The 22,198-nt window shown below is 45.1% G+C and overlaps 1 protein-coding gene across 1 annotated transcript; it reads left to right on the forward strand.

Annotated features, from left to right (window-relative positions):
- Positions 1-560: 560 nt before the first annotated feature.
- Positions 561-12,198, forward strand: LOC136555835 (ras association domain-containing protein 6-like). The gene is made up of 7 exons (XM_066548867.1): positions 561-892; positions 6,010-6,088; positions 6,450-6,601; positions 8,379-8,470; positions 8,891-9,075; positions 9,179-9,280; positions 11,873-12,198. Exons 1-7 carry the CDS (start codon positions 561-563, stop codon positions 12,083-12,085), a joined length of 1,155 nt encoding a protein of 384 aa, XP_066404964.1. The 3' UTR covers positions 12,086-12,198.
- Positions 12,199-22,198: the final 10,000 nt, after the last annotated feature.

The raw sequence follows: 22,198 nt of genomic DNA on the forward strand, positions 1-22,198 counted from the left end.
AAAAAAAATAAAAAAATAAAGGCTTTATAAAACCACACCTGTCCCTGTCTGCTGGTGACCACCACAAGGCAAAGCTCAGCAGTACTGCCTAGACCAAATGGCTGTTCTAAGTAGAATATATGGACAGTGAGTCTGTACTTCAGATTTTTTTTTTTTTGCTTAGTGCTCTTAGAAAGTTTTTACGAAAGAATATGAAAATTTAGCTAGACGTCAATACCCAGATTCAATTGCATGTTCATTTTAGGCTTTACTTCAGTCATTATAATTACATAGTAAGAGAGGTTTCAAAGGTACTGTTCGATCTAAAGAAAACGATCAGCAAGGACCTGTTCTAAAAAAATATTTTACACCAACCACAAATCAAGCATCTCTTAATTTGCAAAGAGCTGCAAACAGCCCTGCTTTTAAGATGTTTTGCATCTCTTAACTCGATTTTTAGGAAGTGCTTGAAATTTTCTCTTGAAAAGCTCGCGACCTACATCACGCCCTTTACTACGGCAAACTCCCCGGAGAAACATTTCCTGCTCCTATGCCCACAAAACCCTATGATTTGCTAGGACATGTTCCAGTTCACCGCCCCAGGGAGAGGCTCAGGCCGCGGACTGCCCCGGCCCCGGCCCAGCTCCCAGTCCCGCCACCGCTCACCTGGTCCGCGCCGCCGCTGCCGCTCCGGGCGCTCCCACCGCGGAACCCGAGAGGAGGAGGTTCCGCCGCTGCCGCTCTTGTACCCGCACAGGCACCGTCCCGCCCCCGAACACCTGTGCGGCTGTCCCGGCTTCGCCGCTCCAGGCTCTGTACGAGAATACCAGCCCGCTACTGCCCCGGGCGTGCCGGGGACCGCGCTCCCGCTGCTCTCCGTCCCGGCAGCCCGGACGCAGAGGCGGCGGTTGCCGTGAGCAGCCCGGTGTGTAACGGGAGGCGGCAGCCGCTTTCCCGTGCAGCGCCCGGGCCAGGCCTGCTCGCTGCCTTCGGCTGAGCTCGGCTCGGTTCGGCCCGGCCCAACTCGGGTGAAGGAAAGAGCCTAGACTCCATAATTAAGTTAATCCCCTGGCATAAGGGACAATGGGCATCAAGTGCTGTGAGCCAGATTCCTGTCATCATGTCCAAATAAGAGAAATGGAAGTGGAATGATCAACTTCCAGTGCAGTCTTTGGAGATGTTACTGCTTTTCATGGGATTCTCTGAGGTTTTTTTTTCCCAGCCATGTGTGATGCCACTTGTTCAGTTAACTCCTCAGTCTTCTTTTTATCCTAGTACCTGAGGGTGAAGGAAAGAGCCTAGACTCCATAATTAAGTTTATTGAGCAATGAATTGTTGAAGTCTCATGGCTCTGGCTCATTGCCTGCATAATATGCTTGAATCCCTGTGTGTAAATCTGTAAATTGTATTGCTACCTCCCTGAAATTACTGTCTTGTTCTCTCTTTGCTATTCCCCTTGCTTCCTTGGTGTGCTGCAGGACACTGCTGACCATCACCACTCCTTCCCTTGCCTAGTTTTAGGAATCTGGATGGGATGCTTGGCAGAGTCACAGCGGTCATGCTCTGGCCATAGTGGATGCATGGATCCTGGCCAGTAGCTGGGCTGCTGTCTCAGACTGCTAACAACTCCAGCATAATCCTGGAGTTGAACAAATCCTAAAACTGCTTGAGAAAGTCCTGGTATATGTAGTGCTTGGGATTTAAGGTGCTGTTATACACTTGATGGGAATGGCTTATGGCTTTTTTTACTAGGAGTGGGAAGTACTTGGGTATTAAGGCTAAGTATGAAGTAGTCAAAATATGGTTTAGTGAGCCCTCAGCTTGATTGTCCCAGCCTGTGTCACTTAGCCAAGTAAAGCTTTGTGCTTGATTACTATTCCATCTTTTGTAGTAGTAGTAGTGGATGTATTTACTTTTTTTTCATCTTTTGCTTGGATTCATCTCTTCTGAGTAAATGAAGAAAGTGACTATGAAGGCACAGCATCTGCCTTCTGTTTTTATCAATGAAGACAAGTTCATAACCAGGTAAATTATTAAAGCCCTGAATATTTAATGAGTTTGCTGCTTTCTTTCAAGTGATTCCACATGTATTCCTTGACAGGGGATCCTGTAGACAGCTGAGTCTGAAGCCACAGCAATCCCTACCACTTAGCTTAAGCTGTCTACAGAGCAGAGCTGGCCTTCACATGGAATGAAAAGAACAGAGCATTAAGCCTTAGGGTCTGTGGGATTTGTTCCTTAAGGAGAGCAGCCCTTCTAGAGGATTCTGAAATAAAATTACGAGTTAGGGAAGAAGGCCTTCTTGTCCTGGAGATCTGTTGGAATTGACCCTAAGTTCCAGAGTTGAGCTCAGCTTTTCTGCAGCCTGGGGTTTGGCAGCCCTGGATGGCAGGGTGTCTGTGCAGAAAGACTTTTAGGCTGCTAGCTCTCTGCTGTGGTCAGAGGAAGTGTCTCTTTCACCTACTTGTAGAAAAAGCTCAGAATTGCAGCCTAACTGTCATTTGTGGGATGCTTTTCCACAGTTCAGTCTCCCTGGGAGGAATTTTTCCTACTGCTGCCCCAAACTCTGAGCCACCTGGCCTTTAGCTCCATCCCCTTTCTTAGGGAATTGTTTTTGTCTGGTGACAAGAGTGCAGGAGCTGGAAGGAGCCTCTCTTCTCTCTTCTCTCTTCATTTCCATGGCTCTTAGTCCTCCCATGGGAAAGAAACTACCTGTGGACTCAGCCAGGGATGGGTCTGCAATGGAATTTATTGTGCTGCAGGAGAGATTTGTTCTGACTCCTGATGCTTTCCTGTGTGGCCTGGGCAATGCTGGTTTCTCCCTTTCCAAGGAAGGCTGTCAGGGCTTTGCCCAGGGCACACAGGCAGCAGATGCATCATTCCCTTTCTCTTCAAGAGTTGTTCCCTTTATGCTGCTGTTAATTTGGGATGCAGTGCTTTTGTGTCAGAGGTAATTCATGTGTGTGAACTTGGCATGCAGAAGCCTTTGGAAATGTACCAGGTGAACCAGAGTCTCTGGGGCTTTATTCCTCTATGTACTTGCCTGTTCATGTGGTGAAATGTGCATCCCAGTTGAGACCTTTCTGCATGACAGCCATGGTTTAAATTTTCTTCACCTTGCATCAAGGGAAATAAGTGTTTCAAGAACAACTGACATTCCATATGCACTCAGGCTTGCTTCCAATGCAATTTCCAGACTGTCATCCCTCATCCCTACCTTGAATCTGCTGTTACACTGCTTCTCTTCCAGTTCTATCCTGCAATCTTGCTGATGGGGCAAGCTTGCTGTTTGAGAATTGCACAATGGCTGGATCAAAAGGCTGACCAAAGGTTGTGGGATGATTTGGCTGGCTGAACTGCTGCCTCTCCAGCAAAACTGCCATAAATATTCAGGGATTGTGTGTAGGGCTTGGGCAGGAGAGAGCACAGGTGAGCTGTCCTGGGTTGGTGTTTCCAGAGAGCAGCCTGGGCTCTGTTGTGGTTCACCACTGGGGCACCTGACCTTGCAGCTCCTTTGTATCCTGCTTTTGCTACTGGATAAAGTGGTGAATCTGCAGAGCATGTTATGTTTTTGGGCTGAGTTGTTCTGCCAGTTACTTGGCTTTGGTTTCTGTTAATGGCTGTGTTAGGCTGTTGTCACAACAGCTGCTGATTTTCCAGACACCAAACTCAGCAGAGATGGCATCTGTCTCTAGGTTAGGGCAGGAGGAAGATGTGTTACAGTAAGGCCACTCCTGGAACTAGGCTGGTGCACGTATTCCCTTCTGGGGCAAAAAGAAGGAAAATGGTTTTTTTTCTCTTATGTTTCTACTACAAAGGACAAACAAGTCAGAGTGAGCTGCTGGTAATCTCTCCCTCAGGGCTTTTCTAATTGCTTGTGTGGTTTGTCACTGTTGGTTGCACTAATGCAAGGCTGAAACCTGAAAGATCTACTTATGCAAACTTCTGAGGAAGGTAATGGCAAGTTTTTCTAGACAAGGCAAGAAACTCTGTGGAAATCTTGAGGGCTTGCTCTGAGAAACAGAACCTGTTTCAGAGATGACCCTTACCAGACCACTAACTGCTGTTAGTCTATGATTTTATTTGCCTTTGCAGTCAACATAGACTAAGAGTAATAGGTGAGTCTCAGAGTGTGCCCCAAGTCCTTAAGTATTTCTAATCCATCTTCAGGAAGCTCACCTTCCCAACTTCCTACTTGGAAAAAACCTGTGAGATAACAGCTGTCAATAAAGTGATTGCCAAATGCTGTGAAGTGCAGAGACTTGAGTTTGAAGCACCTCTGGAGCAGGATCAGCAGGTCTGTCACAACATCTGTCAGACAGAACTGCAGTTCTATCTCCTACTTGCCTGGTAATCCTGAGCTGCATCTGGAACTTGCCTGTGTACGAGGCCAAGGCGTGCTTCATCTTGCTTGTCTGTAGCCAGTTCTGTGATCAGAGCTGGGCTTGCTTCTGATTCACATCCAAACCTCCTTGCATTCCCTTTTGGTGGGATGGCCTGAATGTGGTCCCTCACAGAGACACAAAGAACCTGGAATGAGCTGTCTCAACCCAGTGCAAGGAAGGGCTTTTGCCACCTCAGTATTCTGAGGATTAAAGAACAAAGTAAGTTAATGTTGAGAATCCTTGTTTAGAATCCAGTTGATAAAGCTAGTTAAACATATTTTTTGTGTGTGGGATTGCAATAATGTAAAATAAATAATTTACATCCACAGAATTAGCAGGGAATGCAATGAACCCTGAGTTTAGTGCTGCAGCCCCTGTCCTCATGTTACCTGCTAGGTAAAAGCCCAGTTGATCTTTTCCCTTCTCACCATGGGAAAAGGCTCTCTGAAGCAACAGGACACTGTCCTGTTTATTAAGTGGAGAGAGAGGGATAGGTGTGCCAGGGAGAGCTCTCCATGTTCATCTCTGCACGGCCCTCTCCGCCAGGCACAGCCTGGATGTGTACCTGCCCCCCTGGCTGTCCCTGGTTCCTCTCTGGTGTGTGCACACCTGGGCCCAGGGGAAAGCCACATTCCTGGGGCCTGTCCCCATGCTGGGCTGCCAGTTCTCTGAGGCACTTCTTCATTTTAAACTGGTGGAGGAGTTGTAATAGTATTTCTGAAGGTACATGAGTTGTGAACAGCTCCAGCAGCTCTCTGAGGAACGTGTGCTGCAGAGTTTGCAGGTGCTGTGTGTTCCACCTGTGGGCCTGCTGTTCCAACAGCTCCCACAACATGGAAATAACAGGCAGTATTTGGAAACAAACTCAGTGTCCTCACACCTCACTGCGAGGCAGGACATGAAACCATTGTAATCCTTACTCCACAAGGAAGGATTTGTACACTTCCATGCAGTTGTTCCCCATGGTTAACCACCTCTGCTGCTGGGAATTGCTTGCTTGAATTACAGTCTGAGCCATCTTTAAATGGTGTGGGGAACAGTGTTTCATTCTCATGGCCTCTAAATGCATTTCAATAATTCTGTCATTGCTCAGCCCTCCATAGCCTGAGCTGCAGCTGGCTTTGTCTCCGTGGCTCCTCGTTCTTGGCAGAGGTTCTCCTCATCTCCTTCCTTTCTCCTCTCAGCAAAGACATGGTGCAAAGCTGTTTTGTTTCAGGCAGAGGGAAATAGAAATGTTAGACATCCTGTAGATGTTTGGAGACAGGAAAAGTATCTGCAGCAATATGAGGACTAAATGGAAGCCAGCATGCAGGGAAAACCAAGTGCAGCCTAGTTAAAGCAACCTGCAGCACTGGTGCATGTGGATGTTGTTCTGTTTGCTTCCCCCTCATGACTGCTACAGAGGTGCAAAGTACAAGCTATGCTGGGGCAGTGTTATTAACATCATGTGAGGCTGACTAATTAATTTCCTCTGGGTCTTTAAAGGAGCAACTTATGAGCAACCCAGTAGCCTGGCAAAACTTTTCTCTCAGAAAATGATGTATGGATCATTAATAAACCTATACAAGGGTGCAGTTATGGGGTGTTACCCTGCCACATTTTACAGTGATGTTAAAATTTTTTTTCATTGTGATCTTTATTCTAGAGAGCAGCTCAATTCTCTTCTGAAGAATTATAACTCTTACTATTCAGATCAAGAGAATCTGCAACTGACATGTAATCAGGTAAGGATTTAGGGGTGAGAAACTCCACTAATCTGGACATCACAAATTAGTGCTCTCTTCTCCTCACAGCACTGGACTCCAGCTCCACTCGCTGTGGTGTTGTTATTGCACGACAGGTTCCATCTAATGTAATAAACCAGAACTGGTTTCCTGAACTGATCAGGTCAGCCTGCAGCTTTGGCTGTTTTGGAAATTGCTCAAAACTGAGGTTACACATTCTCCAGGTAATCTGTTCCAGGGCTGTGTCAGCCTCAGTAATTTCATTGTAGTCCTGTTACTTTGAGGGGAGACAGATTATTATTAGTTGATTATTTTTACTCCATTATTATGCAGCACTGACTATTTCCCTGTTTTTCTCCAGCAAGAAGGAAGCACCCCCTTCATTGAAGGAATCCTGTCGATATTCTGGGGCGTGCGGCATCCTATCAGATTAAAGATTCAGGATGAGAAGCAGATACTCTCTTTTGTAACCCTGAAGTCAACAGAGAATGTGGGCTTTTTCCCCAGTAAAAGGTAATGGATGGACTTCCCTAGGGAGGCTAGCATTGCAAGATGGCTCGTGTTGTGCCTTCAGTGAGTGGCTGTGGCTGGCTGCCCTGGATATCCCAGATTCCCCAAAGGCCGTGGTGGTCGCTGGACAGCAGAGTCTTTGAACAGTCTCTGCTGGGCAGGAAGGTGTGTGTTTGTAGCACCTTTGTTTGGCCCTCAGGCTGAGGAGCTGGAAGGAGGCTGCTCTTTTTCATGGGAACTGACAATTCCTATACAAGGAATTGTCCTGTTACTGGGAAATTGATGTATATAAATGTATAGGAAAAGAGCCAAACAATCCCCCTGTGTTTCCATGTGCACCTGATACTGGTAGCCCCTGAGAGGTCTCGTGTTGGTGCACACACTGGAGCATGAAGCCAGAATCTGGTGGGTAAGTGCTGAGGGATTGTCTGTCCCAGCTTACAGGTATGTGAGGTCTGCAACCATTGCTGCTCAGGTGAAGTTCAAGTCAGGCAATAGATACTGGCTTTGTCTGTGCAAAATTTGGTCTAAAAACCCCTTAAAATACTCACAGACCAGCTGTTCCATAAAATGACATTTTATATCCCAGTGTGCTGTGCTCAGCTGATACAGGTACTCAGTGTACTTTTCCTTTGTTTTGAACACTGTTTCCCCAGCCTTGGTTGGTGAATTTGATGAGCTGATTCTGAATCTTGTAATACAGAGGCAGAGCCAATGTTCACCCTGAATAACTCCCTGATAAATTGAGTATTGCAGAGTTTATTTTTCTAATGACTTAATGTCCTAGCTTGCATGTGAGGCATGTTGGAACTGAACTGGGGATTTAATTCTGCCACTTTTGCAGCCGTGGTGTTCCAGTAAAGTCTTCTTCCCCATCTCTGGCTGCTGAAATTCAGGGATGAATTTTGACAGGAGTAACTAGGAAAGAAACTGAGTTTTAGGCAAATCTGGCTCTCAGTTTACCTTGACCAGGTCTGCTGGTGTGGGGTGCACGTGGCCTGCAGGGCACTTCTTAAAAAACTTCTGGCTGGTGGAAATCTGTATGCTAAAGTAAATTCACTCATGATCCCAGAAACGTGGGGCGGCCCTGACATGCTTTAAGGTATGCGGGGCAGCTTGGCTGTCTGATCTTAAAGGAACTTGGTAAATGTGTGCAATACAACCAAGATCTTGTTTGGCATGTAAATTGAGGGTAGCTGAATATTGTTGGGAATACATATATATTTATATAAACATATACATATGAAATTCATTTTTAATATTGCACTACAAATTGGTTTATTCTCAGAGCAGTAACTGGATGAAGACCTTATGCTGAAGAGTTTAGGCAATGATTTATGGAAATATTGACATCTGAAAGGCTGGATGGAACTTCCTGCTCTCATACACAGCTGGTTTGGACAGCACAAGTGTAACCTGTGTAACTCTGTTCTGTAACTATTAAACAACAATATGTGTATTTTGTGTGCCTGCCTGGTAGTCTGAGTGTGATTAATCCAGGATGTTGCTGTAAAACAGATCAGGAATTACTGCAAGTTGTTTAGGTTGTGTCCTGGTTGATGTTCAACAGGTTTTACATTGGATGTGTTACATTTGGGATCCCTGGTCATACCATATTTTAATATGATTTTGTTATGACTTAAACTAAAATGACCATGCTGAAGTCTGTATGTTGAGCAGGGATAGGAATGTATGACATAACCCCTGGCCACAGGATAAACTGCAGTCACTGAGGAGTTACTGAGGAGCAGTCAATGGTAACTCCGTGTTTGTCTTTCAGGGGAATGACTCGCTGGGGAGAGTTTGATGACCTCCATCACATCAGCGGGGATGCACTGAAATCTGCTGAGGAGCAGCCAGACCTCGAGCAAAGTTAGTGTTGGTGCTCTCAGGTTAACCAAAAATTCTGTGTTCTGTGACAGTGCAAGAGGCCTCTCACACATCAGCCCTTCCCTGCCAGCCAAGGGAAATCTCTTTGCTGTGTGTCACATGCCCTGCAAGCTGGGGAAACACCCACCTAGGGCTGCTTAGGGCTGTGCAGGTGACTTGGTGAACAGCCAGTGGCGATGAGCTGTGCTTTCATCCAAGAAATCATTCCCAAGGGAGCAAATCAGCAAACTGCAAGCCCTGCAAGCAGCCTATTCCTCATCGTATGCCTCTGCCTTGTTCCTTTCCTCCTCCACCACCCCAAAAATAATAAATAGTAAACAGTAAATGAAGCCCTTCACTGAGAGCCTCCCTCCTCTGGGGGTGCTGGCAGCTGCACAGGACGTGTGGTTCTCTTCTGTCCAGGTTATCCATGCTATGAAAGTCACACTCTCAGGTCCAGGAGGGAGCAGGAGCTCGACTGTGCCACCCACCCACGCAGCAGCAGCGATGGCGCGGCCGTGCGCAGGAGGACCAAGCTCCCCACCATCACCAGGACAGAAGTAGAAACTCACAGGTTCTCCATCAATGGCCACTTCTACAACCACGAGGTAGGAAATTTTAGGCTTGGCTTTGTCACCTGAGGGACAGGGAGCCCTGCCCAGTGAGGTGTGCCTCAGGCTCAGGCCGTGATGTGGCTGTTCTTGTTCCCAGACATCAGTTTTCACTCCGGCTTCTGGGTCAGAAACCAAAATAAGAATCAACAGCCAGACAAGGACCAGACAAGTGATAGAGCAGTTGCTTCGGAAGTTTAAGGTAAGTCTGCTGGCAGGAGGAAGCGTGGCCGTGTTCTGGAAGCGTTCATTCCCATGTGCACTCCCTCCAGCACTGCGGGAAAGATGTGGAATAGCTGGGTGAGGACAGTGCGTGGAGCGGAGTGTAAAAAAACCCAGATGGACAATTTTAACCCTGGCGGTGCTGCCCTCCCGCAGACAGCCCCGAGTTGCTGCTAGAATCTTTCCAGCTGACCATCCCAGGTAATGACACAGGCTGCACCCAGTCCTCCCGCCTCTATGTGATGCTGCCTGAGCTCCAGGTTGCATAATATCAGGCTGAAGGGCAGGAGATCTAAACAAATATGAATCCCACACCCCTAAATGAGTATTCCTTGAAATAATGTAAATAGTGAGTCAGTCCCTTTTTATCATGCACCAACATTCTAAGCTGTACAATGAAAAGCCACTGGTGCTAATCAGAAGGACTACGCTGATAACATTGAGTAATAATCTAAGTCACAACTAGCAGTAAGGACAAAATCCCCAATCCCTCTTCACCCAGTCATCCCAAATACAGAGAATAACACAGGGAGCACCTGAAAGTACCTGTTTCTATGACTATCTCCAGTGCTAGAAGAAAAACACTAAAATATAGCTTAAAAGAGCTGGCTGACGATTTGCGAGGTCAGACAGAAATAACCCTTCAGCTTTCTCTGAGCAGAACTTGGAGACTTGCACAGGACTCCTATTGAACACCACTAGAGTGCAGCAAACCATCAGTATTTCATAGAAAAAAACCCAATAATGCAGCCACAAGTTTTTCATTTTTGCAGTCAAGTCCTCCCCTATTGGCAAAAAACTACCCATCCCTTATTTTAAATTTTAGAATTTAAACAACATATGCATTTATTTATACTCAGAGTGCTCCCATGTTCCCACCCTTCACCTGATTCTCAGGGTTGCAGCCCCAGAACATGAGGACTCTGTGCTCTAATCTGTCTAGAACCACTAGCTGCAAACCCTCTGGGGTTTAGGTTTTTGTGCAATAGTTTTGGGGTTTTTAAAAATTTCTAGTATTTTCTTCCTAGTCTCTAAAGCTCCCCAGAAGTTTTCTTCTTTTAAAATACATTTATAGTCACACAAATAGGTTCTCTGGTCAACAAAGAACATTTAAAAGAAATAAAAAAGGGGAAAAGGTGAACAGTTTTGGCCCTCCTATTTCTGCTTTAGCTGACCAAACCCAGAGAAGGTTGTAAAGGTAAGGCACAGGCTGGACCACCTGGGAGCTCAGCCCAACCTGGCCCTTCAGAAAGTTTTATACCAATCCAAAACTGCTGCAGTTAAACTGTTTCACCAACTGCCCTGGGAAACAGGACTTAGAGATGCTGTATAGAAAATCCTCATTGATTGTAACGTTAAAATACATTCCAAAGACTTTCTCTGTGACTTTCTCCAATAGTAACAGCGCTTATATACAGTTACATAAACAGAAATACACGGAGACCACTCGCAGTTAAAGTTTGTGGATCAGGTTACTGTTGCACAGAGTTGATACTTCTCCCTTTGCAATACAAATGAACAGGCTAATTGTCACTGGAGACTAAGAACACAGTTATTAATTTCATTTTCCACAAAGCTATCTATCTTTCATGGAAACAGAGAAATTAATTAAAAACCCAGCAAAATCAAGCATTACATAACTACATCCTTTGCTGGTACAAATTCAACTGATACTCAGTCAAATGCCCCTTTTGCCTCACACACCTCTGCAGTACATGATAATCACATCTCCAGTACAAGGACATCACAACTATTCTAATAACATTTTTAGTTTCTTTGAGTTTGTTAGAACAAGGTCAGAACAGTTAACTAATCAATACAACTAAAAAACCAGTACCATATTTTTTTTCAATTGGTATTTCAAGACTCTTATCAAACAAAGAATTTGAAATTAAATCAGAAAAGGGAAGGGATACAATCCCCAACACATGAAAACTCCACAATTACAGCTTAACATTCACTTTTAACAAATAACTTATCATCATTTTTCTTGCAGTCTGTGAATCATTGAACAATATCAGATTCTTCTCAGTTACAAGGCTGAAATTAGGCAAACATAATCTGAACCACAACAATTTTTACTTACTTATCAGATGGAGGGAGAAACACGACTCCCACAGCACTTCAGTGGTAGAAACTGCAGCATGGTTCATCTGCTTCTTGCACGAGGATTTTAACAGGCCACAAAGCAGCACTTCAAGGTTATTGGCAGAACAGTTATTTGTTCAAACAATGAAACCCATGTAAGCACATCTCAGTCACATGCATATCTGAGAAAATGTGTTAAAAACTTCAGTCAGAGCTAAATTGTGGCTCAGTCTCTCCACAGTGGTGCTAGAATAGCAGTGACAGACATACCATTGCTGGTAGAGAGATGTTTTAAGTGAACATCACATAAAACAGCACACTTCTATAATCATTCCAATACCATTAAGTATTTCAGCACTTATCAATCCATAAAAAAATTGTGAGAAAACAGAAGTTAATGTAGAAAGCTATTTTCCATAAAGAGTATGCCACTACTATTAGTCTGATAACAAAGAAGGATTTTCACACTCTTGTTTCCTTCTAGTGTGGCCAGGATGAAGAAGAACACATGGAAACATTCAACAGCAACCAGAGCATTTACCTAATTTCTTTAAGCTCTACAAACACTTTGTCTAATCAGCACCTTTTAAAAACCACAAAAAAACTCCAACAGCTCTGTTACTTTTATCAAGGTGTGGACAGAGCTGAACATACAAAAAACCTCATCAACATTAAAGTCCTGGCATACATCCAGTAAAATTCCCAGCAAGACAAAAATCCATTACTCTCATAAACTATATTTTCATAAAAAAGGATCATGAGCAGCAGTACCTTTGCCACAAAAGGACACTTAACTCCAAGTCTGTGAAAATAAACCAGCACATTTAACTAAACCGCTCTCACACTGTGACTTGTACATACTTCTAAGTTCCCAAAATATGAAACATTATTTAAACAAAGGCTCATGTGCTCCAATTGAATATCAAGAGCAGCTGTGTGGAAGCTGGTGGAAGCTTCCAACACAGGTGGAAGCTCACCTGGCAAACTGATACTCCATTTTCAATGCAGAAAACACACTTTTAAAATTAAAGCCTCTTCCACACAAGGAGCAATAAAAAGAAGCAAAAAATCCAAGCCACATTTACTGGCAGATCACCTCCAGGTTCTTTTCTTTGCTGTGTAAGACACAAGGCCCCAACCCCATGCATGAGGGCCCAAGCCCTCCTCACACACAAAGGCTTCCCAAACCCCTCACGTGCGAGAACCCCCTTATGGGCAAGGGCCCCCCCAAAGCCCTCATGCCCAAGAGTCCCCTCACACACGGGAGCCCCCTCAGCCTCCTCACACACAGGAGCCCCCCAAACCCCTCAAGTGCAATGGGCCCCCCCCACAAAGCCCCCTCACACACAGGGGTCCCCTCACGCATGAGGGCCCACCAAAACCTTCATGCGTGAGAGCCCCCCAAAGCCCCCTCATGCACAGGAGCCCCCCCAAAGACCCCTCACGTGCAAGAGCTCCCTCAGCCCCCTCATTGGCAAGGGGCCCCCAAAGCCCTCACATGCGAGGGCCCCCTCAACCCACTCATGCACGAGAGCCCCCCAAAGCCCTCACACACAAGAGTCCCCCAAACTCCTCACAAACGAGGGCCCCCTCGGCCCCCTCACACATGAGGACCCCCCCAAGGCCTGCTTTCCTACCAGGAGCTCAGATCAGCAGAACGTGACCTTTTAAAAAAACTTTCATGGAGCTTCTGGCAGCCTTTTCTACCCCCATCCCAGTCCCCCAAACTGCTCTTTGCCACACCATATTCCCGCACAATGGACAATGAGGCCACTGAGGCCTAGTCTCACAGTTTGTAGAGCACTCACAGGAAAATCTGCTCCTTCTCACCAAAGCTCAAGCATCCCAAATTCCACAGCAAATTCCTCAAAGTTTCTCCTCACAGGAGTACAACGCAAATCCCACAGAATGGGTGACCACCTTCCTCCAACCACCCTCAGAGAAATGAGGGAGCTGTGCTCTCTCCTGATGGGAAACGAGGAACACCTGGCACCTTACCCAACAGTCCAGTGTCCAGGACTAAACCACTTTTAGAGAACCAACCCAGACCCTTCTATAACTCAGCTCCAGGTGTGGTTTACTCTTTGGAAAGGTAAAGGAGAATAATAAAAAATAATGAAAAAACCCCATCAGATACATATACATGTGAAGTCACTGCAGCTAAGCAGCTACAAGAAAGCTGGAGAAGGGCTTTTGGCAGGGACATGGAGTGACAGTACAAGGGGGAATGGCTTCAAATGAACAGAGAACAGATTTAGATTGGATATTAGGAAGAAATTGCTCCCTGTGAAGGTGGGGAGGTCGTGGCACAGCTTGCCCAGAGAAGCTGTGGCTGCCCCTTCCCTGGAAGTGTCCAAGACCAGGTTAGACAAAGCTTGGAGCAACCTGAGATAGTGGGAGGTGTCCTTACACATGGCAGAGGGGTTAGACTAGATGAAGCTTAAGGTCCTTTTAACCCAAAATTCATGTATCGTGTATGGTTCTTAATGAGTCATTTCTAACTGGTGCCACAGAACATACTCACTCTCTTTTGTTTTCCTTCCAAGAGCTTTGGGTCAGTCACTCTGACATTCAGTGACTTAATTCCTCTGGCCCTGCTGCTCCCTGTGTACAGCTATAACCACTGTGCCATGGATACCTGCCAGCAAAACCAGTCAGCCACCCTTTCCTAGGCACTCCATAATAATAGCCTTGTCACTGCTGTTGCCATCATCATCACTATTATTATTATTATTATTATTATTATTATTATTATTATTATTATTATTATTATTATTATTATTATTATTATTATTATTCTTTCCTCGAGGTAACAGTATCAGAAGTACCAAGTGCGGCTATGGATGTACTACAACTAGGATCATCCAGGAAAAAGTCATCAGGTTATTCATTTAGGAGGGTACTGAGGCAAAGTAAGTGAGGCAGAATGATGACAAAACAGAGGGCAAACAATGGAAGAAGGGATAATATAAGCATATGAATGGGGCCTGGGCTTGATCACAGCAGGTGGAATAGGACATTGAAACCAAGCCTGTGTTCCTCACCAAGGAATCAAACCAGTTTCTGTGTCCAGGAGGCCCAGAGGGGAGGGAGGAAGGCAGGCAGGATGCATTCCATCCCAAAATGGCAATGCCCAGACAGATGGGTCACACTCCTGTGCTAGAGCCCATTCCCAGCCAGATGCTAAGTGCCCACTGCTTCCCACAGCTCTCACCCTTCCTCCAGTACATCTAAAGGCTCTGGATTTGGCATTGCCATTCCAAGCTGTGTTGTCAGGCCCAGCAAGGGGCCTAAAAGGCAGTTTAGTTGATTCAGGCTTGCCACAGACAAGGCCTCTGCTATGTGCAGAGCAGAGCGCTCTGTCGTGGCCATGTGTAGTGAGGTGTGGTGTATTCCCACCCCCAGCACATTATCCAAACCTCAGTACCACAGGAAACTGATGAGAAGACAAAGCTTGGGTTCTTGACCATCTCCTCCTCTTGACCTCTCCTCAAACCATTCCCAGTTATCGAGGTAGTTTGGAGTGGCCCCTGAGCTTCAGGGCTCTACTTAATAGTGCTTTTATTGATAGCTGTTGGCAGGCAGGTGTGATTTTCCTTGCTCCCATCTCACCAAAAGCCAGACAGCCCAGAAATAGGAGTCTAAACGAATGAGCCATTAGTGCCAGCTGGCTATTTCCAATTGAGTTATATCTTTTCTGTATTATATTACATCGTTGCCTAGAGGTCTTTGCTTCTGCACTAAATTTCCCTAGCTTGCTTATTCTATTATCTGAGTATCACGATTGAATAGTGTACAGCAGGTTTTGTGCATTTACTTCCAACATGTTGAAAAAGAAATTGCCATTTCTCTGAGGTCTTTGCAACAGAGACTCTGAATTGCACTTATTACAGAGTGGCATTTATGGCCTTGCCTGACAATTGAAAGGTACCAGAAAAGCTGTTGCAGATTCTGGACATTAAGTCACTGGAATATTGAATGGTCCTGGTTGGTTTCTGGCTGGTCTCCTGGACACACAGTATTTCAGTGCTGAAGAGAAAGCCCTGGGCAGGGCTTGCTAAAACTTATAAATAAATATGTTGCAGAAACAGCAAAATACCTCATCCCTTAGGAAGTGGAAATACTTCTGTGGGAGGAGATGGGTAAAATGGTATATGGGAATTCAGACCTGCTTTGGTAGTGGCAGGACTTCTATATCCCTGACAGCTTCTAAGCTCTAGCCTATGTCTGCAACCATCTTCAGCATCATTTTGCTATCAGACTTGAATTATATTCAACAGAAATTTTTTCTCCTTACAAATCACCAAGTACAGCTCCAAATTTATACCAGGGACTACATCAGAGTCCAAGTCCCTTAATGTACTAAGCTTGTGCCAAGTCTTCACACCACTCATGCTCAGTGCTTCTTTAACCTCCCCATTCCACTGATTACAGCAAGCATTTTATCTACTTGTTATGATTTCAGATGCTGCCTGAACTGTTACATCCATCATTAGGAGAATTTTTCCCCTGCAGGTTGCTGTTTGCCTGTACACGACATATTCCATGCACACCCTGAAGCATTGCCCAAGTCACAAAAAAATCCTGACCCTTAAATTTGGAATAGAGATGAAAAACCACCATGAAAAACAACCAGGTGGTATTTTTAGGATATGTGAATGAGAAAAATGGTCAGACTTTCACACCAAGAATATACTTATACTAGAAATGCTTCTAGTATCATTATATGTGTCTGAAAATGGCCTTCTTCTGCCAGATGGAAGCTGGGTTTACTTTATTTGCAATGCCTATAAACTGTGTTATTCTGGAGCTATCCTCTGCTTGTCTGGATGTAAATCCTTCACATGGTTAAGTGCAGTTCAAAGAAGATATGTGCAGCAGAAGAGTATGACTAAGCCTATGCTGTGTCTGTAATATCTCTATACTCTCATCTGCCACTAAATTCACGTTTTATTTTTTGACTGCAAAGGAGAAAGAAGGAGAAAATTACAGTCTAAAGAGGAAATGGAAGACATATACACAATATTTCTCTCCCTCACATTCCCATTTTCTCTCTCGGTAACTGCTGTTTCATTCCCTGAAACCAAACTCTTATGAGAAGTTGCAGCTCATGTGTAAAAAATATTCCAGAAACTTCTCAAATGTTATCCTGAGTTATGAATCAAAGGCATCTCATTCCTCACTCATCTGACCTATGCTGACTCCTGAGGGGAGACAGACTGGCTGGCAGCAGTGAAGCAAAAGCAATGTTTCTCATAAATACAAATACACATTTTTCTGGGTTGTGCTCAGATTCTCCACCATCATCATTATTGTCACTGCTGACAATAACAAGTGGGTGCTCCAATAAATTGTCACAGAAATGATTAATAACTCCTGTGAGGTCATTTCTGTGTGATGGTGGGACACCTGATCAGACTCTTGCCACAGTGTAACATAAAGTCTGCATTATTTTATGAAAATGAGCAGTTCTGGTCAAAGCCATTTGTGCATAGTCGAAATGACCTCACTGCAGATGTACAAGCTGTGCTGTGGACATCTCAAGCTGTCAATCACCTCAAAGGGACTTAGACCCTAATAATATTTGCATTGTAAATCCAAATCTGGTTTAGCTTACTTCCCATTTGCATCTTGAAATTCGCTTTGAGGAGCAACAGGAATAAAGTAGGCCTTGACTATCTTCCATAGCTCCCACAGGAGCACTTGATCCCTGAAATGTGATAGAAAGCCTAAGCTGGAGAGATTTCTTTCATGTTGTGTGTAGGTAAATTCTGCCTCCTGGAAGAAGAACATAAGTGGAGGGAACTGACTCCAAAAAGAATAAACCTGAACTTTGTTATCCAGCCCCCTGTTCTGAAAGGTAATAAACCCCCAGCACTGGCCTCTTTGAGCAGATGCTAATGAAGGGTGGTGGATTTTTCAAGTTTTTCCAATCCTGAACTCCCCTTTTCCATCACAGTTCATTACAAGCTGAGGACACCACTTACCTGACTGGTCACCTCTCTTGTATCAGCACACTGAGTGTTTTCAGCCCTCAGAACAGAGCAGGATCTCTTTGTAACCAGGGTCAAAGGACAGGATCTCACAGCAATGATCTGGGAACAGGTTGTCCAGAGAGGCTGTGGCTGCCCCATCCCTGGAAGTGTTCAAGGCGAGGCTGGATGGGGCCCTGAGCAGCCTGGTCTAGTAGAAGGTGTCCCTACCCGTGGTATGGGGTTGGAACTTTTAGGTCACTTCCAACTTGAACCTTTCTGGGATTCTATTATTATAAGAACAAAACAGATTTTTTTGTGCTCATGGACCTGGAGTAGCTCCCAGTAATTTTGGTACCATTGCCTAGTGCAGGTAGTGGAACTATCTTGGGCTGGCCATTAAACTTCTGTTACCCGTTTGTCAGCCCTTAGGTTCAAAAAAGTCACCCCTGCAAAAATAAATAACAGGACCTTTTGTTGTGTCCCTGTCTGTGTGTGTATGCTCTGTAGCACCACATTCGAACCCAGTCACTGTAAAACTGAAACCTTGTAGTTACATCTTCTCCATCATTCATCACCATCTCAAATCTCCCTTTGTCTAACTGCCAGCTCAGAAAGATTCATCTAGTATCTAAACATCAGATCAGGTTCTTTCTCCTTTTCTAGGTCAGTATCAGTGTCAAAAATAAAACAGAAACCCCACTAACTCTGGGGTTATGTTTTTTCCTGGGAAGGATTTCCGGTGGTTTTTCTTTTTTCCCCTCTTTGCCTTTTTTCTGGATGTACAAAGACAATATAGTGCTAATATTTTACAGCTGTCTTACCTTTAAGGTGCTGACAGATGCAGGAAGCTAGGTTTAGCGAATATAATTAACTAGTGTGACATTCAGTACTCCCAGGATATTCCTGCTCTGTGAGGACAGCAGTCTGTGGCTGCTGCCCTCAATTGGAGTATTGCCTTCAGAACAGTGTGATGTGCCTTTTAGAGATTTGAGAAGTGCTGCAGAGTTCCAGCTGCCAGGACAGATGTGAACCTGGCTTTTCATAGGGAGCTCCCCGGGGGCTAATGCTGGGCTGCTAGCAAGCTCAAGACTCCCTGAGCTCTCCTTATATTCTGGCCATAAATCCTTCACAGGCAGCCTGCAATCACTGTCATTGAGGGAAGGAAACTCACTCTTGGACCTAGAAACCCCTGCCATCCAATAACTTTGTGGCCTTGGGCAAATGACACACTGCCAGGGTCTTAGGCTGAAAGCAGGGAGGCAGTGACACCGAGAGGAGTAAGTAGCTAATGCTTTTAAAAGGCTCCCAGTCAAACACCAGGGCACAGCAACGCTGCTCCCGGAACACTGCCTATTGTTCCAGCTGCTGCTGCATCCTGGGAACGGGTCTCACATGAAAGGGTGACACACAAAAGAGAAATGGAAAAAAAAAAAAAAGGAAGATGGGGGAGTAGAATTTCAGACATACAAGTAAATGATTCATTCCAAGGAGTGGCACACGTTGCTGTCAATGAGATAAATGGGGTTTCATGTGGGAGGAAGATGAGAAGGTTGGGAAGAGAAGGAAGGTAGGGCAGGAGCAGCACAAAAGACAAGAGGAAAACATCCAGACAGAGGGGCATGGAGCAGCACAGGGGCATTTTGGCAGAGCAGTGAAAGGATCTTACAGAGGAGAAGCCTCCACCTGCTGTCTCCTCTTGCCATCAAAATGTTTGGATCTTTGTGCCAGCTACTCCTCCTCAGAGAGGAGTAGTGTGAGCTGCTGAGACCTCTTAATGAAAACTGGAGTCCTTGTCCTCTGGCTCTTCCACTCTCCCAAGTATCCCCCTTACATCCTCTTGGCAGGCAGTGTAAGACTCGTGGGATGCAAAGTAGCTCTGCCTTGTCATGTGTGAAAAGCTGGGCTTAACTGGGAAGCTGTTTATAGAAAGGTGTGAATGTGGTGAGACACAAATACTGAGATCCCCATTCAACTACAGAGGAGAGAATGGACACCCAGTGCACCTCAGGGTCCCAGCACTGGAAACCCACTGCAAAGCAGGGATCAGCAAAACCCCAGGACCTTTTAAGCCTCAGTTTTTCTATCTGTTCACATATTGAAATCCTCAAACACATCCATTTGTTTAAGAAAAGAGACTTGGAGTGTTTTTTGCTCTCAGCTTTGTGTTAATTAGTGCTTGGCATTTTTAAACCTTTGGGGTACCTTTGCTTGATGTATGCACAGGGAAAGGGATCCTTCCCGCTGTTGTCAGGAAGATTTAGACCATTTCTTAAAAACTGCATCCAAACAAAAAATAGATCCTTCCCTACTTATTTTTCAGTGAAAAAATGGACAAGAACTGTCTCAGATATTCACTCAGTAGTTATGGCACTGACCTTGCACAAGGAACGCATGCTCAGATTCCTGGCCTGAATGCAAAAGACCAAAACCTCCTACTCACATCTCCCAGATCCTTGTCAGTGGATCTAAATCCAGGCCCTGAAATCAGCCTACTGCTGCTGTGCTTATCTGGCTCCATCACAGAGAATGTAACTATTTAAAGTGCTTAGATCCCAACAGGAGACTGAAATGGTGCCTCCAAAACCAGACCCCACAATGATGTGCCAACACCCTCTCAGATGCTGGCAAGTAGTTCATATTTCCAGGTTCTTCAAAATACTTACACGGAGAGTGTTTAAGTCTTTAAGAGAAGGTAATTTTGTTCATTGTCAAAGAACCCTGGAAACCACTGGTTCTCCAGGGTTTAGAGAGATGATGTGAACATTCGCTGCACAAAGAATAGCAATGAAGGGCTGGAAATGGGAATTGCCACATCAGTCACTAGTGCACAAATTTACACCATATCCTCCAGGCAGCCCAAGGCCACCCAGAGGATCAGAAACAAAGTCTGCAAACAAAAGGCTGGCCATGCTACCAATCTCTCTGTGTGTAAAGGTGCCCTACTGTCTCCAAAATCCTTTTTAGAATAACTTTTCAGTATTATTAGATTTATCTTTGATTAGGTGTGTCTTTGAAAGGTCATGGAGAAGAGGAGGAATGGAGGAAAGCCAATGTTATCCCAGTCTTCCAAAAGGGCAGGAGAGGCCAGCAGGCTGTTCTGCCATTCAGCCAGACATGGACAGGCTGGAGAGGAAGTCAGAGAAGCCCATCCAAAGCAAGCGTGGGGTCTGACAGCTCAGAAGAAGAACCCCATGCACCCATGCAAGTGAGGGCCTGACCTGCTGGGAAGGGGCTCTGTGAAGGAAAGAGCACTGGCAGGAGCTGTCCAGAGAGTCTGTGGAGTCTCCTCTGGAGATGTTCAACTCTGCCTGGACATCACCCTGTGAAACCTGCTCAGGGTGAACCTGCTTTTAACAGGGGCTGGACTAGAGGATCCCCAGAAGTCCCTTCCAACCCCAAACATTCTGTTACTTTGTGATTTATGGACTGTGGGGGTTTCACATGGAGGCTGCTACATGAGAAGAAGACAAAGCTGTCAATTACTCACCTACAAAATATATTATCTGTCACTAATCTCCTTTCCAACCAATTTCCAAATTACTTTAATAAACCATCTTTCTCATTTACTAAATTGTATTACTTAAAAGTACCTACTTTCAATCAAAAAATACCCATATGACAGTGCAAATGTCCATAAGGGTAAATTCCATAAGCCTTCCTGTGTTGGTGGAGGATTGATTTGAACCACTGGAAAAAGAAATGTGCACCTTTACGACTTCTGATTGTCTCTGTCTCGGTTGGGTGATCCAATGGCTTGATGATTTAGAATTTTGATAACATAGTGGGATATAAACAAGACTTTTCAAACATACTTACTCATTGTGTTTGTGATTTTATTCTTTATAAAGACTTGCTTGGAATTGAGGTATCCACTTGAGAAACTTCATTCATCCATGAAGATTTCCATAACTCTATTTGCTACAATGAACAAAGCAGGCAAATTTTGGCATGACCCCACTTTTGTGCTTACTCTCTAAAAAGTTTTGCTCAGAAAAAAGCCCCAGAAATCACCACTTTTATTTAGGGAGTAGATGTTTAGGTGCCCGTTTTGTCTGAGGAACTTACCCAGGTACCTTAAACTGAACTCTTGCTTCTGACTCAGTACTTACCTCTCTTTGGTGTGCAGGACACAATGACAGCTCTGAATGATGTTTAGTTCAGTTCATGTCTTGCTCTAACATGACAGAGGTGGGTGCTTGGGAGCACTCTCTTCTACATCCCCACTAAGGGTTTGACTTGTGTTTAGGTACCGATGTTCAGCACTTCATTTATCCAATGAGCTGTATGGCTCCCCAAGGCAGACTCTTACCCCTGCTCTCAGGCTGGCTGTTGCTAGCAGGGTCCCTTGGTGTAACTCAAGGTCCTGTGAGTGTCACCATCTTGGGCAGCTGTCCTCTCTGAGAGCCAGCCCTGGGTGCCTCAGCAGGGTGGGAAAAGGAGTGTCAAGAGAGCTGAGCAGTCTCTACTTCCCCAGGGCCATTCTGTTTGCCATGGGCTCTCTCCCAACACAGTGGCTGTGAATTAATGAATTAATACTCCCCTCTCCCCTGCACCAGCTTGCTGGCTCCTGGGAATTACCTGACAGTGAGCAGGGGACTTGGTGACAGACACTGCTGCCAGTCCTGCCCTGACATGAAACAGCATCTTTCCATTATAGGCTGACTTCAGAGGATAGCAGAAGAGCAAGGCCCTTGGCTGCAGTAAGGTGTGTCAGATTCCTGATAAATGTTGTGCTGCAATTTAACACAACTTTTCAGAGGGTGGCTATGCACACTCAGCCCTTGCTATTTTAAGGAAGCAGCCCTGTCTCAACTACTTGCCACATTTAGCCATTT

The sequence above is a fragment of the Molothrus aeneus genome, chromosome 4 (genome assembly GCF_037042795.1).
Source record: "Molothrus aeneus isolate 106 chromosome 4, BPBGC_Maene_1.0, whole genome shotgun sequence".
NCBI lineage: Eukaryota > Metazoa > Chordata > Aves > Passeriformes > Icteridae > Molothrus > Molothrus aeneus.